The following is a 13,238-nucleotide window of genomic DNA, read 5'->3' as shown; positions in this document are numbered from 1 at the left end:
TGGTGTGAGAGCCCTTTCAGCCCCGCTTCTAAATTTGCATGGAGAAAACACTTTTTAATTGAGTTTCTCTGGCTGAGCCAGACAGTTAACTGTCCCCCAAAGCTGGATCTCATTAAAGCAACTTTGGTTTTTCAAAACTAAAAATATGCTGATTCACACTGCTGTTTCTGTGCTCTGGGATGTTAACCAGACAAGAAGTCGGTACAGGCCAACCCATCTCATGATCTGTTCCAAAACTTCAGGGAGACACTGCAGACGGAGGGTTCAGTGTTATGGCACAGAAGGCTTTTCAACCAGATTTGGTCCAGTTTGGGAAAAAGAATCTGAATAAGCACAGGTCTCTGTTGGGCCTCTGCTCCCACTTCTCCGAGCTGCGCAGGGGGAGGGGGGAATCCTATCTCCCCAGGGGCCCCCCCCCCCCCCCCCCCGCCCCGCCCAGGAAGCCCAACCCACCGAGGCCCCTACCGGCCGGATCTTGCCCTGGTCCCTGGTCCCGGTGGGCCTGGGAAGAAAGTGCTGAGCGGGAGAGCCCGACAGTAAACACCCAGTGACCCAGTGACTCTGCGCTTGTCCCAAGCCCTGTGACCGAGTTGGTAAGAGGTCGCCCCCCCACCCCCACCCCCCGGCCCCTGTGCCCAGGGCCCTTCGACCCGCACTGATGGTGGCTCCTAAGCCCAGGCCGTGAGACACTCGGGCAGCATGACGGCGGCCCCTGTCCGGGAGGGTGCTAAGCAGCTACAGGTGCCTGAAAAGCCACCCAGGGCCAAGGCGACTTCAAGGGGACAGAAGCAGTCGCCGGTCCGGGTTCAGGTCCGTCCTACGCGGCCCCCAGGGTTCGGAGAGAGGACCCAGGGTTCCAAATCCCGGCTGGGGCGCAGCAGAAGAGCGGCGGGGGAGCCACGGGGCCGACCCCGCCTCTGATGGCGCCGCGCGCTCAGCCTCGCAGGAACCGCGCGCGGTCAAGGCCGGTGTTCCCACGCCAGCTCCACCGAGGCCGCACCCGTCGTCGATTCCTCCGGGTGGGGGAGCCGAGGCCAGCTCCACGAGCTCCCCGGGGTGCCTCGGCCACCTCCCGGACCGGAGGAGCGCGGGCCCGGCCCGCAGAGCTCCGGGAGAGGCTGGCGGGCACTGGGAGCGGGACAGGGGCACTGGGTCCTAGGAGGCGGGCCCACCCCTGCCTGTCCCTTCGGCCCTCCCAGGTCAGCGAAGCCAATGGACACCCAGGCTCGCGCGGCAGCGGCCGCGGCGATTGGATGAAGGCGCATGAAAGGGGCACCGCCTTCTTATAGGGTTCCGCGGGCGGGGGTGCCGCCAAGCCCGGGTCGATCGCGCCGCGAGCCACCTTCTCGGCGCGCCGGCCGGGCCTCGCCAGCCCTGCGCCCGCCTGACGGCGCATGGCCCCGGCGTCGCTCAGCATGAACCCCGCTGGGCTCCAGACGTTCGGCGGGGGGCGCGCGGGGCCCGGCCCGCTGCCCTTCAGCGTCGAGTCGCTGCTGGAGGCGGAGCGCGGGCTGGACGCGGGGCCCACCGAGCCCCGGGAGGAGAGGCCACGGGGCACCGCGGAGCCCTGGGCCTGGTTCCCGCCGGCCGCCCGCTCGTCCTCCCCACGTAAGTGCCCTGTCTCTCGGTCCCAGGCAGCCAGGAGAGCCCCCGCCCGGGCCCGCGCTAGGAGGACGAGGGCGGAAAAGCCGCCGGCACCCCTAACTTCGCCAAGTAGCCACTAACGCGCCTGGCCTGCGCGCAAAGAAAAGACCGAACCCACCCGGGCCCCCTCGCGCGCGCCAATCCGGACGCGGAGCCCGAAGCCCTTGAACCCGCGGCTTCTTGGCTCAGAGCTTTTCCGGCGCCAGCGCCCCCCGCCCCCGTCCGTCCCCGCGACGGTTAATTCCCGCTTCGCCAACTCCTCGCCCCAGTGCTCGCCGCTCAGTTCTTGCGGCCGCCTCCTGCCCAAGCCCCTCGCTTCTCGGAGTGAGCACGGTCCCCCCTCCCTGGAGGGTAGACCCCGAGTCCAGGGCCCCCCGCCCCGTCCCCCTGAGGCCTGCCTCTCTTACCCCAGTGCTTTCTGGGTCTCGTCGTGCCTCAGGGCCGCGACCGGCACGCGTAACCGGGCTCTGCCGGGGTTCGGAAGCGTGGGCAAGGGGCGCGCGCTGCTGGCGTCGGAGCATCCGCTTCGTGCTTGTCTCTCCTCCCAGGCGCTCCCAGCCCTCCGCCCTGCGCCCTCCGAAAGCACAGGACCAACCGCAAGCCGCGGACGCCCTTCACCACCGCGCAGCTGCTGGCGCTGGAGCGCAAGTTCCGCCAGAAGCAGTACCTGTCGGTGGCCGAGCGCGCCGAGTTCTCCAGCAGCCTGAGCCTCAGCGAGACGCAGGTCAAGATCTGGTTCCAGAACCGCCGCGCCAAGGCCAAGCGGCTGCAGGAGGCCGAGCTGGAGAAGCTGAAGCTGGCGGCCAAGCCGCTGCTGCCCTCTTTCGCCCTGGGCGCGCCCCTGCCCGGCCCCCCGGCCGCGTACGCGGGCGCAGCGGGCTCCCCGCCGCAGGCGCCAGGACTCGTCGCCGCGCCCGTCGCTGCCTACCGCATGTATTACCTGTCCTAGGGCAACGAGGGGCTGCGACGTGAGTCCCAGCGCCAGCGCGCCGGCCGCGTCCGTCCGGGCGCGGAACTCGGCCCTGGGTGGCCTCCCGGAGCCTCCGGTGCCTTTGTGTCTCATTTTTCCGTTTTTGTGTTTCCGCCGTCGTCGATACACGTGATGACCGATGCCTCGAGTGCACTCGTGGGCACCTTACACACATTTTAAAACGGGGGTTAAAAACCCCGTGCCTCCCACACTTCCGTGAAAAGCGGTGAATGGTTTCGTGCAGCGCCCTCGGAGCTTCCCGTTTTGTGCAAACCGTGAGGCGTCGTGGGGTTTACTCCGTGACGCGCTCCTGCGCCCCTAACCCGGGCAGCAGGGCGCTCAGAACTGGCTACGAGACTGAGGCCCGAACCGCGGGGGAGACAGTTTGGAGCCAGGGCCTTTAGGTGAAACTCACCAGCTACGTCCCCGGATGAGGTCTGGTGCCGTCCCGACCACATGGAAACCCGCACGCCCACTTTAGGGACCCCCCACACTTACAGTTTTCGTAGGGCGCGCCCAGCAGCCTGCTTCGTGAACTACTGTCTGGGGGCGTGCGTGGGGTCCACGTGTGGGGGTGGGTGCGCGCGAGGGCGCTCGGCCGGGGTGGGGGAGCCCGCGGGGCGCGTCTGAGGAGGCGGGATGAGAGCCACCCGCGCGGCCCAGCCTGCTGCTTTCCCACCAGCGGGGTTAACTCGGGAATCGGGCGCCGAGTGAACTGGAAGAGGTCGGTCCCCCGTTTGGACGGACTGCGCGGCGTCCCCAACACTCCGCTTCGCCTGGTGGTGGCGCGAAAACCCACAGGGCCCGCTTTCTGCTCGCTGCGGCGGGGGAGGGGGGTGAGGGGGCCCGCGGGGGCAGCTCCCCCACCCCACCCCCGTCCGGCCGCCCAACCCGCCCTGCAGCCCGTGGGGCCCAGACCGCGGGCGGGGGCTCCCAGCCCTGCCCCCTGCGAAGGCTGCCCCGGAAACAGCGCAGGAACCTGCCCAAAGTCCCGCTACCTGAACCTGCCTGTCAGTAGCCATCATCCTCCCTAGGTTTCTGGGAAAACGAGAACTCAGGATGGATTTAAAACAAAAAAAAATTTTTTTACATTTATTTATTTTTGAAAGACACAGAGACAGAGTGTGAGTGGGGGAGGGGCAGACACACACACACACACACACACACACACACACACACACACACACATACACACACACACACAGAATCCGAAGCAGGCTCCAGGCTCCAAGCCGTCAGCACAGAGCCCGACATGGGGCTTGAACCCACCAACCATGAGATCGTGACCTGGGCCGAACGAAGTGGGACGCCTGACCGACTGAGCCACCCAGGTGCCCCACAATGGATTTTAAAGGGACACCAACCCAGTTCCTGAAGTGCCAGCTGCTGAGGTGACCAGTGGCGACCAGACAGGGCCGGGAAGCCCCTTCCCCTTCCACCTTCCCCGTGTGCACCACTGCCCCTGCAGTGTGCTGTTTACACTCACAACCCAACTCCAGGCACCATCCGCAAGGACACAGGTCTGTAAATACACCGGAGAGGGTGGCTGGGGGCCATGACACACAGGGAGCTCACTGAGGGGCCGAGGGGCCATGCCCCCCCAGTCTGGACACTGCCTGCGGGCCAGCACTTTGATCCGCTCAAATCTGAAGTACCTGAAAGTCAGGGCCAAATCGTACAGCCAGACAAGGCTCACTTAGCAAACAGTTTGAGGATCATGGTGGTCATTTGAGATACTCCAAGGCAAAGCTGACCAAGACACCAACACAAGGAAAACCACCACGAGGTGCCCACCGCCTGGCATCTGTCCACCGTCCCTTGGTCTCCACCCCAACGGTGTTCTCGCCACAGAGCACGGCTCTGCACACGCGGCTCCCAACACCACCCACACAAGACTGGCTGAGCAGCCCCAACCCAGTCAGGAACGCTCAGTCAGCTTGCTAAGGTGTCTCTCCATAACCATTTCCGACCCAAGATGCCTACCTGGGAGGTTCTCTGCCCAGGTCCCCTCACTGGGCTGGTCGACAGCCCTTTCATCTGACCAGGGCTTGGCACACAGACCACCCAAAAGTGAGCAAAGCTCTGTGGCTCCCCCCTCCCCCCCCCCACCGCCCCAGCCAGGTGCCCTTGTTCCTGGGCAAGGCTGAAGCCAGCTTGTGAAGACCAAGACTTTCTCCTCTTCTGGAAAGGGGTACTGCCCCGGGGCAGACGTCTGTCCCTCCTCGAGACTTCTGCTGCCTGTCTGCATTCCCAGGGAGGACTCGGGTCCCTGCATGTCCTGGCCCGGCCCCCAGCTGTGTGGACCTGAGGCCCTCCTCCAGCCAGTGTGTCCCCCATAGGAGGTCTTGAGCTTGCCAGAGCAACTTGGAAGGGCTCATCCATCGGGAACACGCACAGAGGCCTGGGGCCTCTGCCACCCCAGTCTCAGGACCCACATCCCTGAACTCCAGAGTCATGCCCCACCCCTGTCTGTGCCCTCTCCGTGCTTCACACCCAGGTGCTGCTGGCGGACTCAGAGACAGCAGCCCTGCCTCTGGGAGGCCAACTGGACGAGGGGGACACGCCCCTTTGAGGGTGCGGGGGACAAAGAGAGGGTCGAGCTGTGCAGTGGCATGGACTGTGGGTGACCCCTGGTAGGGCCAGACCAGGGGGTGGGACCATGGAGACCGCAGACGGTGACCCAGCCACCAAGCCTGGTGTCTCATCAGTGTCATTAAACAAGTGACATAACAAATAGGCCTGGCGGTCTGGGTGACGAGAAGCCCTCTGAGCCCCGGGAGCCAACCCTGAGGCTCGGAAGTCAGGGTCCTGCTGGCGCAGTGACGAGGTTCCGGCCCAGGCGCTCTCAGAGCCCCTGCTGGGCACCTACAGTAGCTGCAGGGCACCCCTGCAACAGCAGCACTTGCTGGGGTCAGAGGGCGCTGCTCCGGCCCGGCCCCCAGGTCCTGTGTCCGTGGGCCCCCAGGGTGGAGCGGGTCAGATCCCAAGGATCACAAGGAAGCAGCCTGGAGGGCAGAGGTTCCTCGTAGGCTTCCGAAAAGGCAACACTGGGCACTTCTCAGGCTGGGTCATGGGACTGGTGTCTACTGTCCCTTCCAGGACATGCGATCTCACATGTGCTTTTGTCCCTATGAGCTGTTTCCTAACAAGGAAATGCTATTTTCTGTCAAGTAAAACGATGGACATGTAAATACTAACACAATTTCTGCATCGCCTGAATTGCCCCGTGACCTGCTCCGTGGACCCATTCCGGTGCTGGGCAGGCTCTCCTGGACTGGGGCACGGCCCCAGCACAGCCCCCAGGCTCCGATCTGCGCGTGCTCCCCGGCTCCAGGATAGTATTTCCGAGGATGTGGGCTGTGCTGGTTTTCTGATGTGATAACACACAATGCTAGTCAGATGGCCTAAAAGTTCTGGGACTTTCATTTTGACTTTTACTGTTTGTTTATTTATTTATTTTGAGAGGGAGAGCACAAGCTGGGGAGGGGCAGAGAGAGAGACTCCCGAGGAGGCTCCCCACTGTCAGGTAGAGCCTGACATGGGGCTCGATCTCATGAACTGTGAGATCAAAACCTGAGCTGAAATCGAGTTGGACGCTCAACTGACCGAGCCACCCGGGTGCCCCTTCATTTTGACTTTAAAAGAAGTGTCGTCTCCTTCACCAAAATACAGGGTTTTTGCTATTTCTGATATTCTCCATTATGTGCTGTATTCCGTGGATTAGGCCATTCAGAAAAATAAGCGTGTAGCAATTCGCCTGACATGACCAGCACTGCAGGACAGCATGGGAAGCAAGGGGGAGGGAAGCGTGTCTGGGGTGCGTGTATGAAAGCCACACCAAACAGCTACACTCTTCCTTGAAACACTGAAGGTGCTATTTGTTCTGAAGGTTGTACTTTGAAAATTTGTAGACTGCGGAATGATGCACTCACCCTGCCCTCGCTGAAGCCATTTTTGCAACTCGGGATGGTGCGTGCAGCTCCCAGAGGGAGGGCCCCACGACCCCAGGAGGCCACGGAGGCCACGGGGCACGAGCCGTTCCTACTTTGTTGAAGCAAATGTTTGGGCTTTCTGCTAAACGGAGCTGAAACTAAACACCGCACACACCTGACCCTTTTCTTGTTTCACTGGGCAGGTGACCACCTCCAGCATAAGGGTGCACAGAAGTTGCCAGAAGGGGTATCTTTGCCTCATTCTTGATTAAAAAAAAAAAATTTAACGTTTATTTTTTGAGAGACAGAGACAGAGCATGAGCTGGGAAGGGGGCAGAGAGAGGGGGAAGGTCACAGATTCTGAAGTGGGCTCCAGGCTCCCAGCTGTCAGCACAGAGCCCGACGTGGGGCTTGAACCCTCCAACTGTGAGATCGTGACCTGAGCCAAAGCCGGCCGCCTAACTGACTGAGCCACCCAGGCACCCCCACCTCATTCTTGATTTTTAAAGGAAGTATTTTTTTTTAATTTTTTTTTTTATTTTTGAGACAGAGAGAGACAGAGCATGAACGGGGGAGGGTCAGAGAGAGAGGGAGACACAGAATCCGAAGCAGGCTCCAGGCTCCGAGCCGTCAGCATAGAGCCCGATGCGGGGCTCGAACTCACAGACCGCGAGATCATGACCTGAGCCAAAGTCGGAGGCTCAACCGACTGAGCCACCCAGGCGCCCCTAAAGGAAGTATTTTTAACCCCACCACAAGCATGCTAGGTGTGGTGGGAGTCTCGAAATACCTCTTCCAGGTGACTGTGGTTCCATTCCGCAACTAGTTAATATGAAGTTTTTTCCTCCATGAGTGTTGTCTTTTGACAGATGCTTTTTCTGCACATAATGAAATATGATTTTCCCTTCAGGCTGTTAACATGGTGTATTACAGTAACAGATTCTCCAGTGTTGAGACAAGTGTGAACTCCTAGAATAAACCCGTGGAGGGGGGAGCTTTTGACACATTAAATTAAAAAAAAATCATAAAGATAAGAAATGATAGACTGACCACATAACCGTAAAGAACTTACGTACAGCAAAATATCGTAACATGAAGTCCACAGCAAATCAGGAGAAACATGTAAGGTGATCTGCTTGGGGAGAGGTGGCAGGGTGATGTCCTGTCCTCTGGAAGCCTGGCCTGCTTTGCAGTGCCGCAGGAAGCCTCTGGGGCAACCCCCTCCCCCCCCCGCCCCCGCCATCTGCCTGCCCACTGCCCACCTGCCCGCCCACCTGCTGTGGTCTAACTGGACCACTTCATGGAGAGGCTGCCTCATCATCTCTCCAGGGTCGGTGCTGCTCCCTCCCACTCGCCAGGGGGCTCAGTGCACTTCCCCTGTAAGCACTCACTATGCCCGCCCAAGGGCCTGATCTCGGTTCTTTCAGAGTCCAGAAAGAAAGCTGTTTGCCTCATGCTCCTTCCGAGCAGCCGGGGACAAGGTTTGGGTGGGTGTGAGCTTCTCACCAGTTGCTGTGCTTGCGGGAGTGTGAGGGGCTGCCCTCGGGACATGATGACCGGAGCTCTGGTCTTTGAGGCTGGTCCTGTCCACACCTGCCTTGGCTTCCTTTTCCTCCTTTTTACTTTACTTGTCGAAGGGGGCGAGTGCGTGTGCACGGTTAGGGTCATTGTGCCCCTGGCTCCTGGTTTCAGCAGCCATCTACCCAGGGTCAGCCTGGTTTCATCTCAGCCCCAAACAGTCCTCCCTCCCAGATCATTCTGAAGCAGACCCCAGACATCATGTCATTTCCTTCACAAATATTTCGGGAAGTACCTTCTAAAGACTACTTAGGAAAACAGCCACAGCATGACCACCACAGAATAGCGCTGGTGCCTGTCGAGTGTCCAGCAGCGTCCAGGTTTCCCGGATTGCCTCGCGATTTCTTTGTTTTACTTACTTGTAAGACTTTTAATTTTTATACTTAAATCTCTATACCCAATGTGGGACTTGAACTCACAACCAGGGATCAAGAGTTGTAGGCTCTTCTGCCTGAGCCAGCCGGGTACGTGTTTGTTCTTTCAAACAGCTTTATGGAGACAAACTCACACACCATACGGTTCACCCATCTAAAGTGTAGGATTCAACGCTTTTCAGCAGATTCACAGATGTGTGCAGCCTTCACCACGGAGAACTTCAGAGGATTTCCATCATCTCAGAAAAAAACCCTGTATTTTCTGGCTATTCCCCCATTTCCGCATAATCCCCAGCCCTAAGAACCAGTAACCTCCTTTCTCTGTACATGTCCGCACACTGGGCGTTTCTAGAAATGGAATAGAAATGGAATCATAGAATACAGGCCGTGTGTGTGTGTGTGTTTGTGTGTGTGTGTGTGTGTGTGTGTGTGTGTGTCCTTTGTTCACTCAGCATGATGCTTTCAAGGTAAGTGTTAGTGGTTCATTCCCTTTTCTGGCCAGTATTTCATTTCATGAATACACCATGTTTTGCTTACGCGTTCCTCACTTGAGGGACATGTGAGTTGTTTCCATCTTTTGGCCATTGTGAATGATGCTGCTGCAGGCATTTGGTGCACAAGTTTTTGGGGGGACGTGTATTTCCATCTCTTACGCGTATACCACTTTCTTCTGTGTGGATGTCCGGTTATCTCAGTACCACTTGTTGAAAAGACTACTCTTTCCCCACCAGTTGAGCACAAGTATGTGGGTTAATTTCCAGATTCTCAATTCACGGGGAGGCCGGCCCTGGCCGCAGGGTTCTCCCAGAGCCCAACACCCCATCTGCGGTGCAGGAGCCCCTCGGCTTCTCACCCCACCATCAGCTCTGAGCTGATGGCCGCTGGGGAAGGCAGCCCTGAGACCTCTTGCTGAGCCAGGAGCGTCAGCGACTCTGGTGCTACATCCTCACCCCCCAGAGGCTCTGTGGCTTTGTAAATCTTTCCGAAAACCGAGCCCTGCAAACAGATTCCCCACGGAGAGCTGCTGCCCATTTCCCTACGCAGCTCGACCACAGAGAAGTCACGGCTGGAGACCGTTATGGCAAATATCTACGTATTTATACGGCACATCCTCAGGAAGGCCCTGCACAGGGAGGTGGCATGGCGGGCCATTTCATTCACCAGAGCATGTGTCGGGAATCCGTGGGTCTGTCACTGCTTCTGCTGTCACACAGTTGTTCAGCGACACGGAGCTGGGCTGAGATGGAGGGTGGCAAAGGCCTGAGTCTGAGGGCGGCCGCGCCAGAATGCGAGAGAAAGTGCAACACTGACGCCCCATCCTGCGAAAGGCCACCGCTCGCTCAGAGTCAGCTCAGAGTTCTGTGGCTCTCCGTCCACGTTGTCACTGGTGTCCCTTTTTTTTCTTGGTGCTTTTAAATCCTCGTGATGCACCTTGACCGAAACAGATGGTAGAAGGTATTCTGAAAGAGAAGAGTCGTCTCCGTATTAAACCATTTGTTTTCCCAACAAAAACCCAACTCATAAAATAGCGTCGTGAGTTTATTCTGGCGAGCTCCTTCTCTTCCACTTTGAGGAACATTCAGGACAGGGCTGTCCCTTCCCAAGATGCCCTGGGCCCCGGGGTCAGCTCCCTTCCTACACCTGGCCATCCACCTCAGACCCGCTTCTACCAACACACTCTCGCCTGGGAGACTCAGCCAAAAGGGCCGCTCCTGACATGGGTTCCAGGCCCAGGCCTCCTGTGACCCACCATCTGGAAGAAACCCTGACTGCCACGGCATCCGGGACCCACTTGCAGGCCAGAGGCTGGGCGGCTACGCGAGGGCAGCTGGGGGTAAGAGTCTACCTTCTTATCGGTTTGCACTTGTTGGCAATTTCTTTCCTACTGTCCTGTGTCCTTCCCAGAATTAGACTCGAAAACAAGTTTAGCCCAATAAGAACACAATCAGCAATAGAAAAACAGATCAGTAGATCGTAACTTCGGCAACGACAGCCAACGTTCCTTCCATCCCAGTTTAGGCCACGATGCAAGGGGGGCGATGGTGCCTTCCCTTCCTGTGCCTCAGGGCCCAAAACAGGGCGTGCACAAGACACAAAGTGACTCGAGAGAAACAGGACCGGTCAGGCTCTCAACTCCTGCTGAAGCCAACACTCCAACTCCCTTCTCTCAGGGAGACTACTGCCCAGGGCCCAGCCCAGCATTCTCCTCACAAAGCACACACTCACAACCTGCCTCAGAAGGATGCCAGGCACTGACCTGTGGCTGGAGGTCCGCCGCTCGCCCACAGGCTCTGGGAGGGAGGCCGCGTGTTCAGAGCAGACTTCCATGGCATCCCCTCCTGATTGCTCCCCGTCATCCCTCGGAGCTTCTGCGGACGCTCGTACAGCGGCCCCGGGTGTGGCTGGGCTGTGGAGACAGGGTGAGTGGTGGCTCCTGTGGCCCTGTCTTCCCCCCCAAGACTGACCACAAAAACACTACTTTTCTTGCAAAAGAACGTTTTTTAACTGTTTTGGCAAAGCGTACTTTCCAGACTATCGGGACAAGCACAAGGGTTACAACAAAACCTTAAGTGAATGATCACATGACAGATGCCACGTTTGCAAATTTAGTGACAGTTACACCTCATGTTTTGAAAAAAGCATTTTTGTGGTGCCACGTGGTAAATGCCTCCCAAGGGTGCCCACTGTCTTTCCACAACCACGAGAAGTTTGCTAATGTTAACCTTGCTATCGAGTCTCATCCCCAATCCCTACTCAATCCAGCATTGTAGGACTCCTTTCCTTGAAATGGTCCCTCCGAGAGGAGAGAGTCATCTTACACTCAGAACCTCGTGACTCTCCTGTGTTGCAGTGGGCTCTCAGACTCACAGTACTTTAAGAGCAAAGACCTGCTGAGGACTACTAGCCTGGTAACACTTCGACACGATTCCCAGGATGTTCTGACAGACTCTGCCAAAGGAACCAGTTGCAAAAGGCAAAGAGATACAAGTTTAAGAATGACTCCTGATGCATTTCCCCAGGCTGTTCTGAGCAGTGGTGTGTAACAAAATGGCTTTATTGTCCAAGTCACCAACCAGACGAAGAGTTGGAGGGTCTGCATGAGGGGAGGGCCTCCCAGCCTGGGGCAGATTCCCAGAGGACGATGTCAGCAAAGCAAGTGGGGCTGCAGCCCCCAGGAGGAGATACAGGTAGAGCAAAGAATCAGGTGACATTCCTAGGTGCCCCAGGGCAGACACCAAGATGAGATCCCAGTCGTTCCCAACAGGGCCAGCAAAACCATCCCCTACTGGTTTCACTCCTCCTGCCTGAGAACTCCCCACCCAACAGCACCCTTAAAGTCTACACACTCAAAACGCTTTTCTAAATTCAGGGGCCACATCCTGAAGCTTGGCACGTGCACCACCTCGCGTACCCTCTGCTTTTCTTTGGCTTATCAAATCGGAAGTCCGCAGGGTAGAGGTGACATCTCACCAGGTGATCTTTCCTGTCTTTGCTGGTCTTGAACTTCTCTGCACAGCCTTCCACCAGGCACTGATACTGAAACAGAAACAGCGTCACCTCCATCCTGACCCACAGAGTCCCCCCACACCTTACCCCTGACCTCCAGCTGGGAGCAGTGTGCTGGGGCCCCCCCCCCCAGCTAGGCAAACAGCTTGGGGACAAACCCCTCCTCCGCCCGAGATGACTGCACTTGGCCCCAAGGAACATGGACACATCACCCACCATGTCCTGCCTTTCGGACAGGATCTGAAACAGTGAGTCATGCCACTCCAGGATGTGGACGTCCAGCAGGTGCACTGAGGGGAAGGCCCGTCTGCAGAAGGAGCAGACGTTTCTGTGCAGAGTGTGGTAGTGGTGCTCATAGTCCTCCAGGCTGTCAAACACCTGGCAGCAGCCTGCCACCTGACAGGTAAACTCAGGCACCCTGGCAAAGGAAACCACCTTGTGGGAATGCCGTCCTGCTGATGACAGAGGACCTTATGCTTCCAACTGACACCTTTCCTTTAAGCAGCCTGATAAACGGCAAAGCTCTGATGTTTCTTTGGCAATCTCAAATTCTAGTTTCTTAAGAACTAAATTTTCACAGACCAGCGAGGAGGGAGTGAAGCCAGAACAGAGGAGCATGGACGGTGGTCTGGCAGAGGGTAGGGTGGCGGCTCACCCAGGAGCGAGCGGGCTGGATCCAGGGAGGGGGCAGCGCTGGGCCCAGAGGCGAGTACCTGGGCCTCTCCGGCGCCTCTGTCACCTGTGTGAGCACGTCCTGAAGGTAGAGGTGTCGCAGCACGTCCCCATCCTGCAGGAAACGCACATCATGGGCGGGGCCGGTCTGCCAGCCCCGCCCCTGTCCGCTCCGCCCCCATCCGCACGCCCCATCCACGAGCACCCCGGCCCGTATCCGCCGCCTCGCCCGAAGCCCCATCCGCGAGCGTCGGCTCCGTCCCCGCCCGACGGTCCCGCCCCCAACCGCGAGCGTCGGCCCCGCCCACGGCCCCCCGCCCTGCCCGCCGGCCCCGCCCCCGCCGACAACCGCCCTCTCCCTCCTGGGCTCACAGACCTCGAAGAACTCGTGCTCCCGCGGGAAGCGTACCCGGCGCGCCGCGAAGCGGAAGGGCGGGGCTCCGGCCGCGGGGTCCCGCTCCACCGGCAGCGGCTCGGCCGCCCCGGGTCCCCCCGCCAGGCGGGAGTGCAGCGCGGGCGGCAGCTGCATCGCCCTGCGCGCTGGAGGCACCACAGCCTGCC

General features: G+C 59.0%; 2 protein-coding genes across 3 annotated transcripts; one reads left to right on the top strand and one right to left on the bottom strand.

The window, feature by feature from the left end:
- The first annotated feature begins 480 nt into the window (after positions 1 to 480).
- On the top strand, positions 481 to 3,774 carry LOC121037429 (homeobox protein MSX-3-like). The gene is made up of 2 exons (XM_040486878.1): positions 481 to 1,608; positions 2,193 to 3,774. Exons 1-2 carry the CDS (start codon positions 1,395 to 1,397, stop codon positions 2,591 to 2,593), a joined length of 615 nt encoding a protein of 204 aa, XP_040342812.1. The 5' UTR covers positions 481 to 1,394; the 3' UTR covers positions 2,594 to 3,774.
- Positions 3,775 to 9,577: 5,803 nt separating this feature from the next.
- On the bottom strand, positions 9,578 to 13,234 carry ZNF511 (zinc finger protein 511). 2 transcript variants are annotated; one of them, XR_005793778.1, is made up of 7 exons: positions 13,054 to 13,234; positions 12,719 to 12,792; positions 12,222 to 12,423; positions 11,911 to 12,035; positions 11,405 to 11,447; positions 10,756 to 10,905; positions 9,578 to 9,958 (listed from the first exon to the last, which is right to left on the bottom strand). XR_005793778.1 is itself a non-coding variant. In XM_040486877.1 (6 exons), the coding sequence occupies exons 1-6, from the start codon at positions 13,204 to 13,206 to the stop codon at positions 9,880 to 9,882; spliced, it is 783 nt and encodes a 260-aa protein (XP_040342811.1). In that variant the 5' UTR covers positions 13,207 to 13,234; the 3' UTR covers positions 9,578 to 9,879. The 2 variants fall into 2 exon arrangements, 1 of the variants encoding a protein (XP_040342811.1); XM_040486877.1 differs by lacking the exon at positions 11,405 to 11,447.
- Between the last annotated feature and the right edge of the window lie 4 nt (positions 13,235 to 13,238).

The sequence above is a fragment of the Herpailurus yagouaroundi genome, unplaced genomic scaffold (genome assembly GCF_014898765.1).
Source record: "Herpailurus yagouaroundi ecotype Mexico unplaced genomic scaffold, PumYag 163, whole genome shotgun sequence".
In the NCBI taxonomy this organism is placed as follows: Eukaryota; Metazoa; Chordata; class Mammalia; order Carnivora; family Felidae; genus Herpailurus; species Herpailurus yagouaroundi.
Note: the sequence above shows the minus strand (reverse complement) of the source record. Positions and strands in the feature narration are given on the sequence as shown.

What these genes read in the sequence shown, in the direction of transcription:
- LOC121037429 (XM_040486878.1), top strand. Translation starts at nt 1,395, where the DNA reads ATGGCCCCGGCGTCGCTCAGCATGAACCCCGCTGGGCTCCAGACGTTC. An exon ending in CGCCCGCTCGTCCTCCCCAC is followed by an intron (nt 1,609 to 2,192) that starts GTAAGTGCCCTG and finishes CTCTCCTCCCAG; the next exon opens with GCGCTCCCAGCCCTCCGCCC.
- ZNF511 (XM_040486877.1), bottom strand. Translation starts at nt 13,206, where the DNA reads ATGCAGCTGCCGCCCGCGCTGCACTCCCGCCTGGCGGGGGGACCCGGG. An exon ending in GGGAGCACGAGTTCTTCGAG is followed by an intron (nt 12,793 to 13,053) that starts GTCTGTGAGCCC and finishes CGTTTCCTGCAG; the next exon opens with GATGGGGACGTGCTGCGACA. An exon ending in AAGCCAAAGAAAAGCAGAGG is followed by an intron (nt 10,906 to 11,910) that starts GTACGCGAGGTG and finishes CTGTCTCCACAG; the next exon opens with CCCAGCCACACCCGGGGCCG.